Below are 25,531 nucleotides of genomic sequence, written 5' to 3'. Positions count from 1 at the left end.
TGAATGGTGACTCAATTGCGGGGTGAAGCCCAAAAGTTGAAGGGGAGAGAGAGGTGATTTCAGGTTAGAGATTCCGTGAAGGGGAGAGAGAGAGAGAGAGAGAGAGAGAGAGAGAGAGAGAGGGGTCTCCTGTAGCATAGAGACTTAGGTTTTTCATCAACCCCTTACGTGGCACGTTCCCATTTGACTTTGATAAAAGACACTTGTAGGAGACATCGGCCCAAAGCGCTTCCCATATGATTAATATATAAAAAATACATTTATTTTTATAAAATATGTACAATATCAGAGTTGGACAATCGGAGTCGGAATGGAGTCGAAATCAGTACATCGCCCAACTCCGACTCCAACTTATCGGAGTCAGTGCGGAGTCAGAAACAGTCGGATTTTTGAATTTTTGTTAAGTCCTTCTTCTCAACACCACAAAAGGTGCATTATACCTGATGAAAACTTCAACAAATATCCAGAGGGAGGACAACTGCAATTAATCAGGTGGTGAAGACAACCTAGTTAATAACTTAAAAGAAACAATTCTCAATTAAATGAACCAAAATCCGTGATCAAGCCTAAGATAATCTATTTCCATGTCCAACCAAACATTCCCTTCTACTTATTAATCTTATAGGGTCGCTAATCAAACCAATTGAAGTAACCGCCACTTCTTTGTTAGCTGTTTTGCTAGTGGCATTAACACCTTCGAAACATCAAGACTAAATCCAGAACTATCCAAAATGATTTCAAACACCCAAAACGACAAGTCTACCAAATTCGAGCTGTTCAAGTGTATCTCAAACCCTCTTTTTTCTGCCCAGCAAAGGTCTCTTGCCAATGGTTGTAGTAGTCTTGCCGGAGTGTGGGAGCAGCCCACGCAGAAAGGCTAAAACACCCAAACCCATGAACGGGAAGTACGTCATCAACAACTTATCAGATGCCTTTTGAGACCCCATTAATTCAGATAATATTGCAGCCTGAAATTTTCACCAATGCACAAATTTAAGAAAAAGAGATCCATAATTCAAGGTAATAAAGACTTCTAACATGAGAAAGACTATTTTGGCATAGAAAGAAGAACCATTTAGAAAACCAAAAATTTCGAGTACAATTTGGAAAACGTTAGGTAAGAAAGCTTTTAGACCATTGGTAGTAAAAAGTAGTTTAATATGACATGATACCCCGCAGTAGCCACAAGACTTGCAGCTTCATCATGCGGGGTGGTCCTAAAGTTTCCATCCTCAATGCACCCATAAGATATGTGAGAGAGAGAGAGATTATCATCATATGCTGGATTGGGTCCCGTGGGACCCAACTATGCAGCCACCATTGCTCAAGGAATCAGACCCGGAGTATTCTAGCTAATGCACCATTTTCGTAGAAGTGACCAACTTATTGGAAAACTTATGTCAGACAAGACTACGAAAATCACCGATTTTTCACTAGTTGTTTTAGACGGGATGATTTCTTCTAGGCAATGCAAGCAGGAGAAACTAGTTACAATAATGTGTGTGGTTACAATTGGATCCTTTGGAATTAATATAAAGGGCAAAACCTTCTCACTGCGAAGCAATATAGAAGTTGCATGGTCCATTTGGAATAACCAAAAAGACCCCAAGCCACATCCCAACATAGACTCTAAAAAGACGAGTTAAGGTTATACTTGGAGCTCCTTTGAATCATTTTAAAGGGCAATAACTTCTGCCTCCCAAATAATGTGAAATCTCATTCACTACCTTCTTATTCTTAATTCGGAATATTCAATAGCAGTGCGCTAATTGGAAATAGGTAGCCCCAATAAGCGTGGACAATTTGTTCTTCATGCTTATGTAAGCAGATCACCCCTTATTGTGTTCCTTCAACTAAGTTTTTTGATCGGTGTTCCTTCAACTATGTTTTACCATTGCCTCTGGCTCTCTCTGCAGCAAACACACACCTTCTTGTTCACGATTCCGGGTATTGCAGCGGCGGTGTGCTAATTGGCAAAAACTGCCACCAGTAAGCGTGAACAATTTATTCTTCTTGCTTAACTAAGGCAGATCACCCATTATTGTGTTCCTTCAACTAAGTTTTGCCATTGCCTCTCGCACTCTCCCCCACAAACACAGCTCGGTTTACTTTGTTAAAATTTCGTAATGAACCCATTTCACCAAAATAGCAAAACATGCGCAAAATCTGGGACCTAACAGCACACAGCACTCAAGAGAGAAAAAAAAAAAAAAAAGATCCTGCTTTCCCTGTGGAATGGAACTTGGCAAAGCATATGAGAGAGAGAATTACCATGCAAGTAAAGCAAGAGACCCCATAGATCAAGCACGTGGTATTGAACCAAGGCTTCCCACCCAGAATCCCGTACAAGTTGAGCAGAGCGAGCGGCCACTGAAAGAGAAGCTCTAGCCACACAATCCCCACAAAAAAATGGGGCTTCTCGGCAACAAGATAGTCGCCATATTCGCGAGTGTACCAGTTATTGAGGTCGACCAGCAAGTCCGGTAACAAGCCGGCAGGAAGACACATCTGGGCGTCAATCAGCGGCGCTGCGACTGCGATCACGACAAAGAAGAGGAAGAGTACGGCGTCTACGAGATTGAGGAAAGCACCCATTTTGATTTTTTTGATTTTTTTTTTTGGGTCCTTTGTTACAGTCGTAGCTTCTTGGTTTTGTTTGGAGATTGCGAGGGGGTGTGTATGAGAGGGATGAAAGATAGGGGAGAGTGAGCAAAATGGGGATCTGGGAGCGTTGAAAAATCAACGGGACTGCTATTTATATGCGCCGTTACCAACTATACGAAGAAGACGAAGAGAACAAAGAGAACTGGGTTGGATTTTGCATTTCTTCCCAATCACTATTACCGGCTTCGTTTGTCCATTCACATAGAGAGAGACTTTTATAATTCGGATATGCTCTCTCGGTGAAATCGAAGATTACAAATCGCGACAAAGATTAACATTATGATGTAATGTTTTCTTTTTTTTACTTAATATGCGTGGAGTCTGTAAATTTTAAAATTGATTAATTTTTTAATTATAAAAATAATTTAATCTTAGATTTTTCTTTTTTTTAATAAACGGCATAGATTTATTCATAAAACTCTATAAGAGAAAAATAATAAATTGAGCAATTTCCTCCAATACAATGATAGTATCCGAAATGCCTAGAGCATTCTTCCCTAGAGAATTAGTTACTTTATTTTTGTTCCACCCTACATGTTGCCCTAACCATGTATCAAAGTTTGCTAGTATAGAAAACATCTTATCTGGCATCTCATCTTATCTTATCTAATCATTACAATTTTTTCAACTTGCAATACAAAATAAAATAAATAATTCAATTTTTTCAAATCTCAAAACAAAAATAATAGTAAAAAATATATTCTAACAATACTTTATTCAATCTTTTAACTTTCATCTCAACTCATCTTATCTCATCTGTGAAAACAAACGACCCTATCATAATCATACCAGACCATGTACATCTTTATCAATTAGAATAGATACATTCGTATCATCATGCAGAAATCTGATAGAACTCTATGGTTTGAAAGTACTTTGTTGAGGTAGCCACTTATTAGTCTAGATGCTTACAAATTCTTCATTGCCTATTCTCTAATAAAGTTTTTCTTCGAGAAGAGGTCTTGCAGCTAAAATGCTTTGTCATGTGTAGGAAGGTTTGCTTCCTATTTTTGCTTTTGAGAAAGTAGTTGTTGGGTAATATTTAGTCTTAAGAACCCGTGCAACAAGAGAAGAGGGGTTTTGAATTAATCTCCAACATTGATTTGCTAGCATAACAATATTAAAATTCCCAAAATCCTTGAATCCCATACCTTCTATCTTCTTAGACTTCCTCATTTGATCCCAACTCACCCAATTAATTTTGTTCTCCTTGGCTTGCTGACCCCACCAATAGCTCCTCATTACTTTGTTAAGTTCTTGTAGCAGGCGCTTGGGAAGCTTGAAAATCCCCATACAGTAACTGGGAATGGCTTGGATAATTGATTTGAGTAGTATCTCCTTGCCTTCTTATGAAAGGAATTTCAGTTTCCAGTTCCTCAATCCGTCTTTCACCTTGCCTGCTATGTTGGTGATGATGTCTTTGGTTTCTTCTCTAGTGTTCTTAGCGAAGAAAATGGAGGAATTCTCTTTATTAAGCTTTTGACCTGAAGCTTTCTCATAGGATTCTATAAGGTTAAAGAGTCTGCTCTACTTCAATGAACTAGCCTTACAGAAATGTAAGTTGTCATCTACCAAAAAAAAAAAAAAAAGTGGTTAATGTGGATTTGACCTCTGGCCATAGGAAGACTAGTGATCAAAGCAGAAACCTCAGCTTTATTGAGAAGATTGTTGAGTGCTTCAAAGCATGGGATGAAAAGGTAAGGTGAAAGAAGATCACCCTACCTAATCCCCTTATTTGGAGTGAATATTTCTTGGGGTGCTCCATTAATAAGAAGTGAATATGAGATTGAGGAAACACACTTCATGATGATTTCAATCCACCTTTGAGCAAAACCCATCTTCTCCATGACAAACTTGAGGAACACCCATTCTATCATGTCATAAGCTTTGCTCATATCAAACTTTAGAGCCATGACCCTTTCCTTTCATTCTATTATTCATGGTATGCATGGCTTCAAAAGCCACTATCACATTGTCCATAATTAGTTTACCTAGCACAAAAGCACTTTGGATGGGGGAGATAATATCTAGAAGAGTAGCCTTCAACCTATTGGCCAACACTTTAGCAACGATTTTGTAAAAAATATTACAAAGACTAATAGGCCTGAACTTAGTAACCTTATAAGGAGATTGGGCCTTTGGAATAAGAGAAATATGAGTGTCATTTAAAGTTTTAGACCATATCCCATCATTTAGAGCCTCTAATACAGCAGTACACACTCCTGGTCTCACTATTTCCCAATGGTTTTGATAGAAAGCAGTAGGAAAACCATTAGGTCCAGGGGACCCTAGGGGTTTCATGTTAAACATAGTTTCTTTTACCTCAGATGCAGAGAATTGTTTTGTAAGGCCAGCATATCTTCTGTTACTGAGGGTTCCAATGACTGTAAAAATGTATCTATCCCTATAGGATTGGATTTGAGAACAAGTCCTAGAAATATCTCTGAAAGATGTGACTGATCTCCTCAGGCTTAGTGGTTGCTAGCCCTTCTCCATTTGTAGTCTTATGTAGGGCTGTACAAAAAACCGAAAAACCGACCTAGACCGACTCAGACCGGCCGCCAGAGCTCGGAACCGGACGAAACCGGCAGGGAACCGGTCGGCGTGAGGCATAAAATAGAGAAAACCGATATCGGCCGGTTCGGCGTCGGTTCGAACCAGATTAAAACCGCTGAACCGGCCGACTAAATAAACTATTTCCTTTTATATATATTTTAAACTTAAAACGACGCCGTTCTACTTAAGTTTAAGTGGAACGGCGTCGTTTTAAGCCTTAGTTGTGTTTTAAACATAAGTAGAACGACGCCGTTTGGTATTAAACCAAACGGCGTCGTTTAATTTATAACGATTTAAAAAAAAATTAAGTAGAACGACGCCGTTTCGTTTAAACCAAACGGCGTCGTTTCAAAATAGCTTCATCTTCTTCCTCGCGTTCTTACCAGTTACCAGCTCTCATCCTCTCTCTCTCTCTCTCTCCTCTGCAACAATCTCTCTCTCTACTCTCTCAGAGGAAGCTCGGTCCGGGAACCGACCGTGAACCGATAGAGAAAGGAAGCAACGGTTTCGGCCGGTGTTTCTCCTCCTCGTCGATCGGTTTCGGCCGGTGTTTCTCCCCGCAAATTACCTGTCGGTCGGCGTCGGTTTTGCCCAAGAACCGAACCGAAGGGGTCGGTTTTCACCCCTAGTCTTATGGATAATGTTGGTTTTTTTTTTCCCTCTAACTAGCACGTTTGTGGAAAGGCGTAGTATTTCTATCTCCCGCCTTTAACTATGCTTGTTTGGCTCTCTGCTTCCACTTGGTGTCTTCCTTTTCAAGCAACAAATCAATCTCTTTTTGCAGACATTTGATATTCGTATTTAAATGGCCCTTGTTGGTCTCTTGTAACATATTAAGCATTTCCATTTCTGATTTGATGAGCTGGCCTTAATTCCTGTGCATATCTTTGCTCCATTGTCTTAGTCTCAGCTGACATCTTTGTAATCCAACACTAGTTGCTTGCAGTTTACTAAATGAGTTCGTAGCACCATACAAGGTGTCCTTAATCACTTTGTTGCAATCTGCCTTTTTGAACTAACTAGCCTCATATCTGAAAATTCTATCTTTGTTCTTATATACATAATGAAGCTGCAAAGAGGTTAGAAAGGGACTATGGTTCGAGTAAATGGCAGCTAGGTTGTTCACAGTGTGATCTTCATACATATTAAACCATGCTGAGTTTACTAAAGCTCGATCAAGCCTCTTCTTAGTGAAGTTATCACCATCTCTATTGTTTCTCTAGGTGAATCTATCCCTAGGTAACTGAGATCACTAAGATCATCAGGGGTGAAATTTTTTTTTATCCAAACCGAAAAAAAGACCGAATAGGACTGGATCGAATTCACCCCAACTCCTCGATCTTGATCCTTGGTGTCTCCAAAATTCTGTTTTCAACCCGATCTTGGGGTGTCGTTTTTCTAGATCAGACTAAACCAAAACCGACCAAATCACTTACATATAGATTTTTTTAATATTATATATATAATATTATTTTATAGAGTAGTTGTATAAGTTAATTATGTAATTTTCTATAATCTATCACCATTTACCATATAAAATGTAAAATGATATATGCTACAAATTAACTAATATATCATACAATAAATCATATGATAATATATGTTATTATATGTAGATACATACTATACTATAGTACTAAGTTAGTAACTATTAACATCATAAATATAATTATAATTAATTATTTTTTAATGAGTTAGTTACATAATCTACATTAAAAAGCTCACTTAACTTTAATTTTACTAATTAATAAACTTTTTGTATTAATTTATCTACCAAAAAAAGAAAAGAGGAAAAAATGTGCATATCTCATATGGACCGAATCGGGCCGAATTGGACCGACAGCTAATGGTCCAATCGGTTCAGTTCTTAGGAGTCCGGTTTAGTCCGGTCTGATCTGAAAAAAGGGTGGACCAAAATTTTTCGTTTGTGACCTCCCTCGAACCAGACCAATTACACCCCTAAAGATCCGTGTCTCTAAAGCTATTTTGAAGCTTGCAATATGCTTATCAAGCCTTCTGGCAGCACCAAATTTTTCACTTTGTTTGAGTATTTCATTGAAGTCTCCAGCACATAACCAAGGTATACTCTCTTGGGGTTTTAGTGCTTCAAGCAAATCCTAACTTTCCTTTCTTTTTGTAGTAGTTGTATTTCCATATAATCTCGTGAACAGCCATTTCCTCTCCTCTATTGGCAAGGTGATCATAGCATATATGTGCCAATAGGTAAAAGATTCCAAATCCACATCCAAAGTAGAATTCCATAATAGGGCTAAACCCCTCACACCATCCTCTACTGTTAACAACAAAATTTCTATCAAAGCTGATTTTATTTCTGATTAGGTCCAATTTTTCCCTGTTGCATTTAGTCTCAATAAGGAAAACTAACTATGGGCTCTTAGATTTCACCAGAAGATGAAGTTCTTGAACTGTCCGAGGGTTCCCAAGCCCTCGACAGTTCCAACTTAAGCAATTCATTATTGGTGGTGCAGCCTCCACCAATCCAAGTTGAGTTATACTACTTTCAGGAGTGAGTTGGGGTTTTTGTTTCTTGCAGACCGAATTTTTCAATAGCTTCTCAGAGCTAGAATCTAAGGGCCTTTTCTTACAAATCTTAAGTAGGGGTTTTATTGACATGTAAGGAATATCAGTTTGAGAAACAGATGAGCCTCTAGCTTTTCTTTTCCACATGGATACTCTAATTGGCTACTCACATGAAGTATGAAGCTTCTTAGGAGACGTATTGGACCCACTAGAGTTAGTGTTTAAGGAAGGTTTCCTAGGGATGGAAATAGGAGTAGAGCCTTGTAATTCTAGGTCCATAATAAATGGGATATTCTCCCCAGCTCCATTACCCACTTTATCATGCGTAGAAACAAAGGGAAAGAGTTGACTTACCAAATTTTGATCACGGATGTGTTTGGAAGGAAAATCTTCCCTTTCTTTGGTAAGGTTCTCGACATTCTGGGACTCAGCAGAGGAAAACACAAAATCCTCTCCTCCATTTTCCTTCGATTGCGCCTCATCCCTCTCACGATGATTGACCTTTCCTTTTCCCTTACTTTTGTTGTCTTTCTCATCAGATCTCCAGTGCTAGCAGGAAGCTTGACTGGTCGACTCTAATGTCCCACTATACTTTTTGGCCTCTATACCAAAAGAAATGATTGAAGCAGCACGCTCCATTGGCCATATTGTTCTTGTGCCCAAGTACCTAGATTCTACTTGGGACATTTTCTATTATTTCATACTTGAAGATAATAGTTAGGTAATCTTTCTTACTTGAAGATAACCCATACTTGTTTACCATGAATATTTAGTAATCTCCCATGAGCCAGTGGTTTTGAGATGTCAATAAGCACTCTAATTCTCAAGTATTTTCCCCACTCGAGACCTTCCTAATCAACATCCACTTTAATTACAGTGCCAATGCTTGATCCAATGAGAACACCCATCTCCTTTGTCATTCCAACGAATGGGATGTTGTGTAATTGGATCCAAAATGGTTTAGAAGTGAATTGAATCTCGTTAGGTGATAAGCTTCCTTCAAATTTCTGGAGGCTAACCAAATGTATATCAAAAGACCATGACCTACCATGCATGACTTTTTCCTTGTCAAAAAGGTTCTGAAACTCTAAAAGGAATCTATTATCACCCACTTCTTTAAAAGTTATCAATCCATCTGAGTTCCAAACCTTAACCAGATTGACCTAAAAGCCTCCTTGTTCACTGCTTTATCACGGATGATCAAAACGAGTAGACAATGTTTTCCTCTAGTTTTTAAGATATTGATAGCGTCTTCCGGAAGAATAATCTCTAGCATTTCTTCTTTTGTTAGTGTCAGTCATTTCCACACTCTTGTAATTTCCTCTGCCATACTACGAACCTCTTAAGACTGATGTCTAAGAGACACAGGCTTTGTCAAAGCAAAGCAACAAAATCCCACCCGTTAGAGAAGGAAAGGACATCCTTTGCACCAAGTTAACTCGGCTATTGATATTGTTGTATGCGCTTTCTTTCCCCTACAATGCCTTTGGATTAGGGGTAGAAAAACATGTGAACTAGTCAACTGGACCGGACCGGTGGGTTTGTTCCGGTACCGAGTCCGGTCCAGTCTAGTACTGGTTCCATTTTTCTCAAAACAGGTTGAAATCAGTCTGGTTCCGATTTTCCTTTTTATAACACTAGACCGAATTGGACCAGACCCGTTCATATATATATATTTTAATTTTATATTGTATAAAATATTTTTTATATTATATATAATTTTTATATAATATATATATATATATAAAAGAATTTTGAATTATATGATAGATTACTAATTAATATAACATTAAAATTCTAAATTCTAAATTCTAAATAAATAACTATATATTATCACTATAGTCTATAATACAATTATAATATATATTCTAATATACTACAATATATTATCACTATATTATTATATACTATAATATATATACACAATATTATATATATATATATATAATATACCAGAAAAATCGGACTTGAAGTACGTACTGATTTAGAGGTGTAATCGGAGCGATATCGGTTTTTCAAATCTCAAAACCGGTATATACCGATTTAGTTTTAAAATATGTTCAAAACCAGACCAAACTGGACTGGTTACACCCTACTTTGGTCGGTATCTACCCATTTAGAGATTGAATAATCAATCTTAGAAAAATTTAAATCACTTATACTGTAGTTGTAATATTCATACGTTATATTTGCATTATGTTTTATGATCTTATCCATTAAATTAACCAATCCAATCTCAAGTTTATAATTATATCAACATATTTTGCAGGTTATTTATACAAGTTATAGCTTATATGAGTTGGACACTTATAGTAAATACCGCTAAATTTTTATAGTTATAATTTTTATTCACATAATAATAAAAGTTAAGATTTTGAAATTTAAAATTCAAAATCTGAATTTAAAAGAAAAAATTAATCAAATGTATCTTGGTAAAATTATAATTACATATAACATTCTCCAATCAATTTTCAAAAAATCATGTGATGTGACAAAATACGATAATTTAAAAATTATAAGGCTTAATTTTCTTAACAGCCCGCGTGAGGCTTATGCTCCAACTTTAGAAATCTATTGAGCTCCTGCAACAACCCGCAATCAAAATTTTGAATGACTCATGCTTTACCCCTCAACTCAGCTTTCGTTGATCCTTTTTCTACGACTAATATTATATACAATCATGAAATACGTAAATGTCGTACAATCATTTTAAAAAAAAGTAAAATTTATTATTAAAAAATTAATTTCTTTTCATAAAAATTTTATATTTATTTACTTTTTTTAAATCGACTATACGACACTTGCACACTCACAACTATAAATATCATTTCTCCTCAACTCTAATATATAATTGAGAAATTTTATAAAGAAGTCTTACATCACATATATTTACTGAGCTAACATATTATCTATCATTTTTATCATTTTATTTTAATACTTAAATAAATATATTTTTAAATAAAATAATAAAAATAATAAATCGTGTAATGTAAAGCTTCTTTATAGAATTTCTCTTCATAATTTTATGCTCACTGCTATACATACTGACATGACAATCTCATGCTCTGTATTTCTTGTAGACATGCAAGCATGTCTAATATTCTGTATACATATAATATTTCTTGAGTAATGTTATATGTGATTATATTTTTATTATAAATTTTTAATAAATTTTATGATTTTTAGTATATTAATAACTAGCGTGTGAATAAATAAGAATTTTTATAAATATTTTTTAATGTATTTAGCATTTTACATATTTTTATATTTTAAAAAAATGGACATAAAAATTATATAATTTTATAATATAAAAAAATCATAAACACAGAGCAATAAACACGACCTACACAGCTCTCTGGAGAATCAGAAAGAAGTTCAAGAAAAATGAGCGAGACGAGGCCGGTGCCGAGGAGAGAAAGCCCATGGGGGATGCCAGAGGGCGACCACCGTCAGCCGAAGGCCCATAGGTGCAATGACCGTGCGGAGGATGTCGTGCAAGTATTCATCCTCAAACCTAACCCTCCCTCTGCTTACCCTATTGTCAGTTTTTCGTATATTCGTTTAGAAATCTGCAGAAATTAACACTATGGATTTTCAAGTCAATTTTTCGTATTCTTCGGCTTGCCTTGGTTAATAGTTTATACATTTCCGGGTATCTGATGTTGGGTGCTCCGTGTGTGTGTTGGGAAACCCGGAGGGAGGGGATTTCGTAGGTTTGGATTTGTAAGAGAACTATTTGGCTCCTTTAATTACTGCACAAGTAGCTTTGTGAGATGGACAAACAATTCAAGTTAGGACAGACAATGTATAATAAAGAAACCAAGAACTAAACTTGGAGATTGATGAAGAAAACCAAACTGATGACTCTTTTGAATCTACCATCTTCAATGAAAGATGTAACTGAAAACTCTTTGCCGACCTATCATAATTTTGAAATTGAACTTGCTTTGGATTTTAGCCTACCCACCTATATCATGAACTGCCATGTAGTTTAGAAGCAAAAGCAAGCACTCTTTACCTCAGCAAACAGAGAAAAAGAAAAAGAAAGAAGAATAAAATATATAGAAAGTTAGCAAATCTGGTGTATCACTACAATGAAAAGTATAACAAGTACGGAGACCAGTTGAAAAATGGGAGAATTCAAAGAGCTGGTAGAGGGCAAAGAGGATTTTATAGGATGAATTGTGAGAAAGGGGGAGCATTCGAGGAAAAAGTGAACAGTAATTTAGCATATCTGGTGTATCATTGGAAAGAGAAACAAAGTAAGGAATGACCAGTTGAAAAATGGGAGAATTCAAAGATATGGTAGGGGGAAGAGGATGTTAGAGGATGAATGGGGGGCGGAGGGGGGGGACTTTGCAGCTCGCTCGTTAAAGGAGTTTTCTTGAATTCATGGTTTTATTATTATTTTTCACTGAAATCGGTAACATAATGTGATTTCTTTGAAAAAGTTTGATCTTTGAGTTTAGTCAGGTGAAATTCGTTTCAATTGTGATAGAGATTTGTATAGGACATGTAGAGAATAAAGATCCCACTGTTTTTTAAGTGAGTTGATTTTGTGCGTGTGGGTTTGTGTGCAGAGGAAGACTCAATTCTATTTATGATTTTCTGAAATTAATGACCGGGAAGTGGATGAAGTTAAGGCTCTGCCGGTTAAACTCTACAGTTCAAAGTTGGTGCTAGAAAGAGAGGATAGCATGGTGTGGATTCCTGCTGGAAATGCTAAGTTTTCAGTTTCTACTTATTACAGAATTTTGTCAAGCCATAGTAGTTGTGTTTTTCCTTGGAAAAGTATATTGAAAGTGAAAGTTCCCTCTAAGGTCGCTTTTTTCTGTTGGGTGGCTTCTTTGGGCAAAGTATTGACTACTGATAATCTTAGAGGGAGAGGTCTGTTTATTGGTGATTGGTGTATCATGTGTAAAAGGGATGGAGAATCTGTAAATCACCTTTTTCTTCACTGCAAAGTGACAAGATTCTTGTGGAATGAGGTTTTGAGTTGGACAGGAGTACATTGGGTAATGCCTAGAGAAGTGGTGGATTTATTGGTAGTGTGGAAAGGTTTGAAGGGCTGTAAGAAGGCGGAGAGCGTTTGGAAGATGATTCCTCCTTGTCTTATGTGGTGCATATGGATTGAAAGAAATGGGAGATGCTTTGAAGATAAAGAACGCCCTTTGGGAGATCTTAGGGATTTTTTCTTGAGTACTTTGAGTTCTTGGGCTAAAGCTTTTGTAATGGCGGATAATTTTCTGCATCTGTTTTAGTTTTCTGGTGTCAGTTTCTTTTTGTTTTTGGAAGTTGTAGGTGTTTCCTTTGTATTCGTCATATGTACTTGGGCTTATGCCTATTTCTTTGAATAAAATTATTACTTATAAAAAAAAAACAAAAGATTTTCTGAAATTTTATTTATTAGAGTTACTGCTTGCCCCTTTGCTATGTGCAGCTAGTGGCAAAATTCATGTTAAAAACACTTCTTGGTTGTTCCTTTTCTTCAGGCTCCCTTTCCTGCATGTTTGAAGAAATATAACGTTTGCCTTTACTCCTCATGGACTCAATTATCATTGATTTGTTTTGCAGGCATGTTTCGAGGGAAATCCATTTAAGACAGTTCCAGGACCCTTCAAGCTCTTCTGGCAATGCATGCGTTCTAAACCAGGGTATGCTTGATTTTTGAAATGCAGTCTTAATCTATTCTTAATTTCATAAGATTTTGAAATTTCATTGTAAACCATTAATTGCTAAAATGCATTTCATAGATACTGTTAACGTAACTGATGAAAGATGGCTCTCTAGCATTGCTTGGCCATATTCGTCAGAGTATAACCTAGTGGTTAAGGGGCGGGCTTGAGATGAGTTCGATCCCACACTAGGAGTTCCTTGGATTACTTGATAGATGGGTCTAGCAGGCAGAGTCATTTATCAGGGTTTATTCCCTAGGAGTGGTGAGGTTCCACGTCATAAAAAATGGAAGAAGGTTGCTTTTCTGGCCATGATCTTCTATTTTCATCACTCCACAAATTTTGGCCTGTTTTCGGGGCACAATGACTTGAAGGGGCTTCTATTTTTCTCCATAACAATATGTGAATTGTCTGTTGTGCTGCAGGGAGGAGCCGACAGAGCCATATACCTATTTGGAGTTAGATCCCCCAAAGAGAGAGGTGAAACTTGAGTGAAACCATTTGGGAAGCCTTCAAGAAAATTTTAGTTTAGGTTCAATCCCTATGAATTTGATACTTCTGTTTGTGTAATCTATAAAATATGAGGATTGCATAAATTCTGGGTGACAATAAGATTTTGGCTTTCTATTTGATAATAAAGATGCTAAGTGAGTCCCATACTTCCGAACCAACTTTGATTAAGACCGTCTGTAAGGCCGTTAGTATCGCGTCTTTTTTTATTCTGCATTGCTCCACAGTTGCTTATTCTGCATTAGAAAATGGATCTGCTATAGGAAGAGTATGCAATATTTATTTTGGAAATATCTGTGGAAGATATCTTGACGGTAAGTGGCCTAATAATTCTGGTTCCACAAAAGAGTTTTGGTATAATCTTAGCCACAAACTCATCATCTATCTCTATGCGATGTACCCTTACCAAAAGATTGACAATTTGCCATTTCTCGATTTCCAGTATTCTCTAATCTCTATACTCAAATGTGGGATTAAATGTATTACTTCTTGTTGATGAAATATTAGTGCATGCTTGAATGTATTACTTTTATTTTTTATTTTTTGAAAAAAGAAAGATGAATTTCTTGCTTTCTTTTCCCTCTAAAAGAAAAGGGTGTATGATTGCAGGGATGATGTGATCTCTCGATTGAAATGTGTTTTCTCCTCAAGTACTGTTTAATTGATTACAAGAATATCAGGGATAGTTACATGTCACAGACTCACTCAACCTTGTAAGCCTTAAATTTAATAGAGGAAAAGCGAACAAGTTCTGTGACCTTTGTTGTTCTTGCTGGCTGCGGGGAATGGTATGTTGCCCCAAAGAACAGTCGTAGTCCCAAATTTCCCGAGCATGAAAAGTTGCAGGTCAATGAATAGCCTGATTGTTAGGATCAAAACTACCGTTGGAAAACAAAAGGCAATATGTTTGCTATTTCTTCTTTCTACTTTGAAGTCTTTCTAATTTGCTGAACTTGAACACAACACATGTTATTCATGGTTGGAGATGAGGGCTGATGGCCCCTCCTCTGCATTTCTCCATGGCATGCAAAGAAAGCAACCAGGACTAGATTCACAACTCCGGTAACTTTCCCGACTTCGGTCACTTTCTGTGGATTTAGAAGACTTCTGCTATCTACATATCGGTCCTCTAAAAATCAATAATGGGTTCTCCCATGGTCAGATTCCGCTCCACAGTCCATGGCAGGTCAAAGAGCTTTGCAGTGACGAATTTGAAGATCTTATTGACATTGATGTTGTAGGTTGCACTTGAGAAAAACAGGGTGGCATTGAGGGCTTTTGCTAATGCTCTTGCCTGCAACAAATAAGATAGAAATCATGCCATATTAACTTTTTGTTTGATCACAGTAGCGTTAACTAAGGCAAGTTGGTTAGATTGTTGGTCCCTGTTGTCCTTAAAATAGGTAGTTGGTTGGACTTTAAGTGTCTCCTTAAGATGGGTTTGTAATGAGCCCCATTGATCTTTAAATTGAGTGGTTAGATGGTAGATGAGAGGCTTTGAAGCCCCTTGTCTCCTTGAGCTGTTCAGTAAATAAACGTGTTTGCATAGCGCCAAAATCAGTTTGGAAGTAGTGTTTTTTCCCCTTCATGGTTCATACTCAAGCAGGATGTAACATCCTTGTCCCTTTTACTATTGAGAATGCACAAAGTCTTCCCTGTCCTTTTCTATGTCTATCCTTGAAAGACAGCCAGCCTGTCCTTTACTCAGATCTGTTCTCCAAGATAATATACCTACTCTAGCTCTTTTTCTACATCAGACCCTCTCACAGCCATGAAAATTCACATCCCAAAAACTATTGGAGAATATCAGGTAGAATAAAAACCAAATTGATTGTTAAAAAAGATTTAAGACAGTTCAATCATTAAAAAAAGCTTAAGCCCCTAATAAGTAGACCCAACTGTGAGGCTTCAAACTCAAGATTATTGCTCTAATGTCAAATATATTTTAACAATATTTTATTTAATTTTTAACTTTAATTTATCTCATCTTATATGCAAAAATAAACAAGGCCTAAATCACCAATTATTCATAAAATCTAAGTTAATCAGTCTTAGATGTGAAGATTGATCACTTATCATATTCAGTATCCCAATAAAGAATATTGAAAAGTGGGATGGTTTGATATATTGGGCATACAAACTAATTAATAAGGTTGATAAACGGTGGATTAATTTTTTTTATTTTTTTATTTTTTTTTAAAAAATAAAGACTTGGGTAAATCCAAATGGCAGTGCTTTCATTGAAAGATTAAAAATCTTCACCTCACTTGCAATTGTCCATTGCAAATCTATGGGGAGCTGAATGAACTCATCAAACTTTGTTCCAACTAAAACAGGAATTGCCGTCTGTAAAATCAAACATTAAAAAAAAAAAAAAAACATGTAAATCAGGATAAAGCTAATATGGTCTTCTCAAATACATACTTGATTCCATTTCCTTGCTTCTTGATGCCACCTTATGACACTGCAATCACAGATCAAAACCCTTTGCGTTTGGAATGGTCATGAAAGTTTATCCCTTTTTTCCAGCAAAATAAAGGATATTGAAGATTAAAAACTCACCCATTTAGTGTACACCGACTTGTTAGATCAAACATGAACAAAATTGCCACAGAGTCCTTACAAGCAGCAGGAATGTGAACTCTAGACTTCTTACCACCTACAAGCAAATAATGATGAAAAATAAACAAATGGGTCATCAGATGCCATTATATTCTATTTTATTTCAGTCATCGAGTACATGTCAGTCAAGTTTAAGATCCATGTTTTCTGCTCTGGCCGGTCTACCAAATGAAGAAAAATATAACTAACAAAGAAAATGAACAAATTAATATACCTCCTACTTCCCAAATACAATAGGAAATTCGTGCACCTCCAACCAATAATGTTTTGTCCATTAAATTTAATTCTTTCTTCTCCAGTGCTGCTTGTTCTTCCTCCTTCCCTGCATACTTCGCCTTCAAAACAAGAAGATTACGCAAATTGAGATATATATCAATGGAAGAAACAAATGAAAGATCCTAATGATCCTATATATATATATATAAATGTAATGCCATAAGTTCATAGCCTCGTGATCTTTTACTTACAAAGAATAAAATTACCAATTGCAGCAAATTGAAGATTAACTGCAACCCAAAGATCAATAATGCCTACATATACATACATACATACATATATATATATATATAGATAATACAAATTACCAGAAAACTAGTCTTTCCACTTTTGCTATCACCCAAGAGACTGATCTTCAAGGCAACCAAATCCGAGGTGTCCACGTCGTGGTTATGGCACGCCGGCGTTACGTGCTCCTCCGGCGTAAAGTCGACGACCACCGGGGGGGTGTCCCCTAGAGAGGGAGACGTCACAGACGGGGCAGTTGGTAACATGCGGTACCGGATTCGTTTCCCAAGGGAACACATGAGAAGTACTCGGTCACAATGTCTTCGGAACCATCGCCGGAGGATCAACATGCGACGTCGAAGTCTCCTCCTAAGGCCGAGCTGAACAACTTTACGACAAAGTTGAGACATCTTTATTAATAAATGTAGCGGTGAGTCTGATCTCTTCCTCCTATTTTGGCCATGAGAGAAAAATGGGAAAGCGTAAGTAAAGCTTTCTAATGCCTCTCTCCCTCGCATGAGCCGAAGATCTCATCAGAGCCTGTGGGTATTTTTAGTATGTGCTTTTATTGGTTTTATATTATATATATATATATATATATATATATATTTGTTTTTCTTTTTTCTTTTCTTTTCAGTTACAGCAATCTTTTGCTATAGATGTGACTACTTTAACGGGACAGTTGACCGGTAATACGGACAAAGATTTAAATGATTTAAAAAGTCCAAATTGCATGCTTCTGTTACGGGGTGCTGTTTTTGATGTATAATATATTTGACTGATATCTAGTAGCGCGCAAATAAGGAGTAATTGTTTCAATGAGTTTGCTACACAATCTTTCAAAAAAAAAAAAAAAAAAATTTGCTACACAACCTCTGCCACATTCCACATTTTATACTTTTTTAAATTTTTTAAATTTTTAATATTTTTTTAAATTTTTTTTTGAGTTTATTCTTTTTAAATTATTTATTTATTATTTATATAATAAATATTTAATAAAAGAAAAAAATAATAAAAATTTAAAATAATATGGAGTGTGGAGGTTGTATGAATAGTAGGAGGTTGAGTAGATTTTTTGTTTTGAAAAGGAGTACCTCTCTATTATTAAAAATGTTAATATTTTTTTACGTGAATTTTATATTTATTTTTTAAAAATAATTATATAATATTTATGACTCTATGATTATAAATATCATTTATATATATATATATATATATATATATATATATTGTGAGCTCTATTTATCATATTTGATTTTATCAGATTGGACGTTTGATTTCCCAAATTCTCTTCTTGGCTGTCTTATATTTTTTGTTTGCTATATTTCCTTTTAGGATAATTACATGCATGACTTTCCTTCTTCTTTAATCTTTTAATATTAACTTTAGTTTTCTACGATGTAATTAGACTCATTCCCACATTTCATAGCCAATTAAACTATGTAATTTCTAGATGTATGATCAAATACACATATTCTCACATTTGTGTGTATTAAGAGGAATTCCTTTTGTGATATATTTTTTTCTTGAGATTTTTGCCCTTTTTTATTTTATGCAATAAATCAAAACTAAAATAAAGAAGTTAGCATTATTATAGCTCTTAAAGGTTATCCAATGAGTAGTACTATAGTCACAAAACAACTTATAAAAGTAAAGTCATAAACTGACATATTTCATAACACCATGCACAAGCAACCCCTCAAGGATGCCATGTACAAGGCTCAACCCCCACGAAGATGAACACATCAAGAACGCCACCTTAAGGAAGCAAGTGTGTAGCATTGGGTGTTATAACACCATCCGCCGTGCACAAGTACATCAAAGAGGAAGCAAATAAACACACAAGTCCAGCCATCATGAAGCCAACCAAATGTACACAACATCTAGCAACCAACCCTATCGAAGAAGAGTCAAATAGCTGCTAATAGCAAACTGCTTACGTCACTGCATTCCGAATACTTCACTAGACCATTCAATTGGTTGGAGTGATGGTTGATGTGTATAGAAGGCAGGGGCATAATCAACACAAGTTGATGACTCTTGCTTACTAGAAATTCCTCATTAAAGACCAACAATGACCATGATTTATCCCCATCATGATGAAATTTCAAAGATTACCCAGACCTGTCGGCCAAGGCTATAAACTCATTGAATACATCAGTATAGCGCATGTGTGAACCAGAACATCTAAGGGCTGACTGATGCGCACAACCAAGGCACCTGTGTGCATGCAACCGGGATCACATCAAAGGAGGATGCCATGCACCGATTTTGGACAAGTGCCTACTGCTAACCGATTTTGGACAACAATGTCAATGATCTACTTAGGAAATCGTGGAAAGTGATGTAGCTTGAGGGGGAGGAATGAATCGAAACGACACAAGGTTGAATCTCAATGGATCGTGTTTGCAATGCCACTCTGCCACTTACAATACTCCGTCACATATTTAAGTCGTCTGTAAAGGATTCTACCCACCACTTGGTAAGAATTGTACTTTAAGACAGCTCGGAAAAAAGAGTCAACTTGCTCACAATCTGCTTGGTGCAACTACTTTATGATGAAATTCAGGCCTCCTCATGATGTAGCTTGAGGGGGGAGAACAACCAACTATTCTCCTTGTGCTATTGAAATCCCGGCCTTCTGTTGCTTTTATTCCAAGATCTATTGCAAACAAACTAATCTATCTTTCTGGCTTCCGACCCACTCCACTATGGCAGAAGTAGGGCTATGATCAGCACACCCATGCACAGGAATTGAATGCAATGAAGCACCCAATGACATGCACAAGCAACACCATCCACACGAGGCTCAAACGAGGGTCAGCTCAATGGTAAGGCCATTTAAGCAATTGCCTAAAGCCCCACCCTACACAAAGCCCCCAAAAATAAAAGTGAGGTTTTTTTTTTAATTTTTTTAAAATAAAAATCATTTCATTAAATAAAATTTTAAATAATTTTTATATATTTTTCAATGTGTGCAAGGCCCATAATACTAAATTTAATATTTAGTACGATAAATTGTTTATACTTTTAAATAACTTTTTTAAGATCTTGCTAAATTGAGACCAAAAATTTTAAAAAAATAAAAATCATTTCATTAAATAAAATTTTAAATATTTTTTTATATTTTTCAATGTATGCAAGGCTCCATAATACTAAATTTAATATTTAATACAATGAATTATTTATATTTTTAAATAACATTTTTAAAATCTTGTTAAATTGAGGCACGAAATTTGCATTAAGGTCTCATTTTAAGTTGTTGTATATATTAGATATAAGTTCAAATAAATTTTATAAGATCTTAAATAAAATCTTATTTTATTAAAAATTTTGAAAATATTTCATATAATAATTTATATTTTATTGTATTATAATTACAAATGACTCACTTAAATTTCAGTTTAGACCTCAATTTGTATTGAGCCGCCCTTAGCTCAAACCCCACAATACCAACAACAAGGCATGGACAATGAAATGGAGATGAGGGTAATACTTTAGATTTAATTTATAATAAAAATAATTTTACAATCTGATATACCACATCAAATCACGTCAATTGATAAATTTACTTTTCTGAAATCTTTTTTTAGTTAAAGTATTTTTTTATCATTGGATTATTATGATTTATCGTTTTTTATTTTTCTATGATTTATCGTTTTTTATTTTTCTATGATTTATCGTTTTTTATTTTTCTGGAGGGAGGAGATCATTGTAAATCTTCTTCTTTTTTTTCCTCACATTTAGAGTATAGAAAAAAGAGAATTGTACGTGGAGAATTGTATAGGTCGTGATTCCACTTTTAAAAAGAGATATATCATTAAATAATATGTAATTATATCAAATAATTTTGGTACAATCTTTTACAGAATTATATAATGTTTAATTGGTACTTAATGTTTCAGTTTCCTTGACGTTGTGTAGGTCTTATTAAGTACTCTTATTGATTTCATAAGGTACATAGTACACTGCAAGACCAGAGTCCATAATTACCTACCTGTTTCTTTTTTTTTTTTTCTTTTTTTTTTTTTTATGGTATGAGAAAGCTCCACATCGTAACCGTACAGTTTTTCTATTTAATAAATGTTGGTGTCGGACCAAAGAATTAAAAACATCCACGTGGATCTAATATTCCATTAAGGCATGCATTACAGCCACCTTAATTTAGTAAGGAAAAAAAAAAAACAGATATGAGCCGTCAACATAAATGCCATAATATTAAACATAAACTCCAATTGTATGTCACGAGGTTGTGGATGATGAGAACAATTAACACGTTATATGTTTCTAAGAAACAGTTGTTTACTCCTCTTAGAAAAAAGTCGTTTCAACTGAAGCTTAGTGGAATGGTAAACATGATAGTTAGGAAACAGGTTGGGCTGTTGACTACCACTTGTAATGCTGAGTGAGCATGGCATGGCATGGCACGGCACACCTAGGGGAGGTAATTGTTAAGAGGATATCAGAGTATTGAGAAAATCTGGGTTGCATGCATATTGCAGAGTGCATATGTATTACTTATAGAGGAGATTGTTACAAATAGATCAATGTATACATGGTAGATAAGGACAGAGATAAGTACATATTTATTCAACACTTTTATCATTATCACTCTTCCTATTATCTAGGCTTTTATCTTCATCTTCACCATGTGATTTGTGCTTATCTTTTGCAGAATTTTTTATGGTCTCAACACGTCCCTGCAGTCGCAAGGGGAGTTCACGAACATTGAGACTGTCCCTTAGAAATGAAAATCTTGTTGTAGGCAGTGCTTTGGTGAAGGTATCGGCCAACTGATCTTTCAAAGAAATGAAACGAACATGCAGTGCCTTGGATGCAACCAAGTCCCTCATGAAGTGAACATCTATTTCAATATGTTTCATTCGTGCATGAAACTACGGATTTGCAGTGAGATACTTTGCACCGATATTATCGCACCATAGAATTGGTGTTGTAGATAGCGAAACATGCAATTCACAAAGCAGTGACTGAAGCCATAATAGTTCAACGGAAGCATGAGCGATAGCTCTGTATTCCAACTCAGTGCTAGATCGGGAGATTTTCTATTGTTTTCGTGAGCTCCATGAGACTAGGTTCTTGCTGAGGAAGATGCAATGTCCACTGGTAGACCGTCAGTCATCTAGTGAGCTAGCTCAATCTGCATCGAAGAAAGCATGTATATTAAATGAAGAAGTTTTCTACAAAAGGAGACCATGGTGCAAGGTGTTCTTGAGGTAGCACAGGATATGCTTAATGGCACTCCAGTGATTGTTGGTTGGACGATCAAGAAACTGACAGACCTTTCCGACAAAAAATGCTAGATCGGGGCAAGTTAGAGATAAGTACTGCAATGAGCCTACAATGCTACGGTATAATGTAGGATCAGCAAATGGGTCACTAGAGAACTGAGAAAGAGATGTGGTGGAGCTCATTGGTGAAGTCACTGGTTTAGAATCATGCATGTTTGTCTTATTAAGCAAGTCTTGAATGTAACGTTGTTGGGAGAGAAACAGGCTATTTGAGTTCGTCACTACCTCAACTCCTAAGAAAAACTGGAGTGGTCTGAGATCTTTGAAAGCAAAGTCACGTTGCAGTTGTTCTATTACCCGAAATATGCATTGAGAATCAGGTACAGTGACAATAATATCGTCGACATAGGGCAAGAGAATGATAAGATTTGAGTCATGTTGGTAGATAAATAAAGATGTGTCAGACTTGCATCCTTTGAAACCAAGATCAGAACTTAACCTTGAGTACCACACACGTGGTGCTTGTTTGAGGCCGTAAAGAGCTTTTTGAAGATGACAAACATGTGTGGGAAATGAGGGATGCATGAAACCTGGTGGTTGAACCATAAAAACATATTTATCCAACTTGCCATGCAAAAATGCATTTTTGACGTCAAGTTGACGAATGACCCATCCTGAGGTAACTGCAAGAGAGAGAACAATACGTATGGTAACAGGTTTTACTACGAGACTTTCAGTCTCGTCAAAATCAATATACTCATTTACAACCGACGAGGTTCATGTTAGGCTTAGGGGGAACAAGCAACCAAGTGCCATTATTTAGTAAAGCAATAAACTCTTCATTCATGGCCTAACGCCATTCTGGGAATTGGACTGCAGAGGAGTACGAGGTAAGTTCCTCAAGGCAGGGTATAGCGGGGGCAATGAGAGCTCGGGTAGAGGGTAGGGAACCAGACCATTGAAGAGTTGCTTGGGCCGAATAACATTGTTGCGGGCCCAGGTTTGCATTGGATGTCTGGATGTGGGAGAGGGCATTGATCTGTGCACATGTGATGGGATCATGCTGGTGGAGTGTTGGACGAGAGATGTGGTAGATTGAGGGGACAACGATGGAGGGTTGGTAGGTGCAACAAGTGGGAGCTAAGGACTAGTGGGACCTGATTGATTATGTGAGGTGGAAATTGGAGTCAGAGTAGGTGGTAGGATTACTCAAGTAGAAGCATGGGTGGTTGGGGTAGTGTTTATATGGGACATGTCGAGCAATATATATGCGCCCAGAGGAGAGATCAAGACACTTATACCCTTTATGATGAAGACTATATCCAAGGAACATACAGGGAGTAGATCGAAAATCAAGTTTGTGTGAGTTATATGGGCGGAGGTGAGGCCAACATGCACAACCAAATATTTTTAAGAATTTGTAGTCAGGTTGCTAATGAAAGAGTAATTCAAGGGATTTTTGTGGTTGGTGACAGGAGAAGGAAGCCGGTTTATCAAGTAAGAGGTTGTGAGGAAGGCGTCTTCCCAATAAGTGTGAGGGATTGAGGCATGAGCAACGAGGCTGAGACCTATTTCGATTATAAGGTGGTGCTTACGTTCAACTGAGCCATTTTGGTGATGTGTATGGGGGCAAGTAAGACAATGAGAGATACCAAGTTGTTGAAATAAGTTATGAAACTTGCGAAATTCACTACCCCAATCAGATTGAATGCATTCAATTTTGCGATTGAAATAACGTTCAACTTGAGCACTGAATTTTACAAAGATGTTAGAGGTATCAGATTTGGAAGACATAGGAAAGAGCTAGATAAATTTTGAAAAATCATCAATAAAGCAAATATAATATTTGTTTCCATTGACAGACACTTGAGGTGCAGGAACCCATACATCAGTGAAAATTAGGTCCAGTGGTCCTGCAGAGACATATGGAGATGACAGAAAGGAAAGACGATGACTTTTGCCTAATTGGCCGGCACTGCAAATTGACACAGACTTACTAGAAACAGTGGCTAAATTAAATTTGGAGACGACTGGTCTAGCAATCCGAAGTGCAGGATGACCCAACCGGGAGTGCCAATGACTGAGGGGCACACGTTCACCGAGACACGCTGAAGACTGCCGAAGACAGGAGGAAAGGTTGGTGAGGGGATACAAACCATGGCTACTTTTGCCTTTGAGAAGGGTGGCTCCCAAGAATAGATCCTTAACACAAAAAAATTAAAATGAAATTTAAAAAAGATGTTATTGTCTTTGGTGAGTTGATAGACAGATAAAAGATTTTTACAAATGGCAGGAACATGAAAAATATTACAAAGAAAGAAAGACTTAGAGGAAGAGAATAAAGTAGAGGAACCAGTATGATGAATTTGTAAACCTTGACCGTTACTAACTTGAACCTGATTTGTGCTAGTATATTACTCGACATTTAGTTGCAAATTTTCGAAATCAGAGGTGATATGATTTGTAGTGCAAGTGTCCAGGTACCATTCAGTATTTTGTTGAGGTGCTGTTGTGGATATGTAAGCATGCGAGGGTGACGAACTGGGTGTTTCAAAATTTTGGTTGAATATATACTAGCAAGATAGCGCCACATGACTGACTTTGTGGCAGATCTGGCAGTAAGGCCTGGAGGAAGAACTATTTGTGGACTGAGATATTGAGAATTGGGGAGAGCCAGAACGACCACTCCCCCTTCCTCGAGAGCGCCCAACTGAGAAACCACCACGATATGAAAATCCATTGGGGTTGCGGAAACCACGTCCGGGAGTTGATGAAAACGATTGGTGAAATTGGTAGAGGGGATGGCAATATTGGATGAGGTAGTGAGTTGCTCAAGCCATAGCTCATGTTGGAGAAGAAAACCAAAAAGAGTATTCACAGACACATGTTCTAATATGGTAGTGATGGAGGTGACTAAGGACTCATATTCAGATGGGAGTCCAGCAAGTATGTAGGACGAGATTTTTGAGTCACTCAACGGCCGACCAATGGCAGCAAGAATATCGGCTAAATTTTTTACTTTTTGGAAGCAATCTTGGATAGAGAGACCACCTTTTTTTTCAGGATGGCTAGTTGAAAACGAGTATGCATGACACGGGCATTGGATGTGGTGGAAAACATGCATTTGAGGGTGAGCCAGAGGTCCCAAGAATTGGTAATACTAGCAACTTGATTTAGAACTGAATCAGATAGAGTATAAAGCAGAGTATT

At 36.6% G+C, this 25,531-nt stretch overlaps 3 protein-coding genes across 3 annotated transcripts; 1 reads left to right on the top strand and 2 right to left on the bottom strand.

Moving 5' to 3' along the window:
* Positions 1 to 451: 451 nt before the first annotated feature.
* LOC109000401 (sigma intracellular receptor 2-like) lies at positions 452 to 2,939 on the bottom strand. Its single transcript, XM_018977260.2, has 2 exons — positions 2,272 to 2,939; positions 452 to 968 (listed from the first exon to the last, which is right to left on the bottom strand). The coding sequence occupies exons 1-2, from the start codon at positions 2,593 to 2,595 to the stop codon at positions 789 to 791; spliced, it is 504 nt and encodes a 167-aa protein (XP_018832805.1). The 5' UTR covers positions 2,596 to 2,939; the 3' UTR covers positions 452 to 788.
* An 8,142-nt stretch (positions 2,940 to 11,081) lies between these two features.
* Positions 11,082 to 14,155, top strand: LOC109000400. Its single transcript, XM_018977259.2, has 3 exons — positions 11,082 to 11,259; positions 13,336 to 13,415; positions 13,862 to 14,155. Exons 1-3 carry the CDS (start codon positions 11,146 to 11,148, stop codon positions 13,929 to 13,931), a joined length of 264 nt encoding a protein of 87 aa, XP_018832804.1. The 5' UTR covers positions 11,082 to 11,145; the 3' UTR covers positions 13,932 to 14,155.
* Positions 14,156 to 14,574: 419 nt separating this feature from the next.
* Positions 14,575 to 17,609, bottom strand: LOC109000399 (septum-promoting GTP-binding protein 1-like). Its single transcript, XM_018977258.2, has 6 exons — positions 17,153 to 17,609; positions 16,783 to 16,903; positions 16,509 to 16,605; positions 16,371 to 16,410; positions 16,209 to 16,292; positions 14,575 to 15,240 (listed from the first exon to the last, which is right to left on the bottom strand). The coding sequence occupies exons 1-6, from the start codon at positions 17,588 to 17,590 to the stop codon at positions 15,076 to 15,078; spliced, it is 945 nt and encodes a 314-aa protein (XP_018832803.1). The 5' UTR covers positions 17,591 to 17,609; the 3' UTR covers positions 14,575 to 15,075.
* Positions 17,610 to 25,531: the final 7,922 nt, after the last annotated feature.

This window comes from Juglans regia, chromosome 1 (genome assembly GCF_001411555.2).
Source record: "Juglans regia cultivar Chandler chromosome 1, Walnut 2.0, whole genome shotgun sequence".
NCBI classification, from domain to species: Eukaryota; Viridiplantae; Streptophyta; class Magnoliopsida; order Fagales; family Juglandaceae; genus Juglans; species Juglans regia.
The sequence above is the reverse complement of the archived record's forward strand: the minus strand, read 5'-3'. Positions and strand labels throughout refer to the sequence as shown.

Coding starts and splice junctions, on each gene's coding strand:
- LOC109000401 (XM_018977260.2), bottom strand. CDS start 2,595: ATGGGTGCTTTCCTCAATCTCGTAGACGCCGTACTCTTCCTCTTCTTT. Junction 969..2,271: donor TCTCTTGCTTTACTTGCATG/GTAATTCTCTCT, acceptor TGAAAATTTCAG/GCTGCAATATTATCTGAATT.
- LOC109000400 (XM_018977259.2), top strand. CDS start 11,146: ATGAGCGAGACGAGGCCGGTGCCGAGGAGAGAAAGCCCATGGGGGATG. Junction 11,260..13,335: donor GTGCGGAGGATGTCGTGCAA/GTATTCATCCTC, acceptor TTTGTTTTGCAG/GCATGTTTCGAGGGAAATCC. Junction 13,416..13,861: donor TGCATGCGTTCTAAACCAGG/GTATGCTTGATT, acceptor GTTGTGCTGCAG/GGAGGAGCCGACAGAGCCAT.
- LOC109000399 (XM_018977258.2), bottom strand. CDS start 17,590: ATGCGAGGGAGAGAGGCATTAGAAAGCTTTACTTACGCTTTCCCATTT. Junction 16,293..16,370: donor AAGCAAGGAAATGGAATCAA/GTATGTATTTGA, acceptor TTGATTTTACAG/ACGGCAATTCCTGTTTTAGT. Junction 15,241..16,208: donor AATGGACAATTGCAAGTGAG/GTGAAGATTTTT, acceptor TATTTGTTGCAG/GCAAGAGCATTAGCAAAAGC.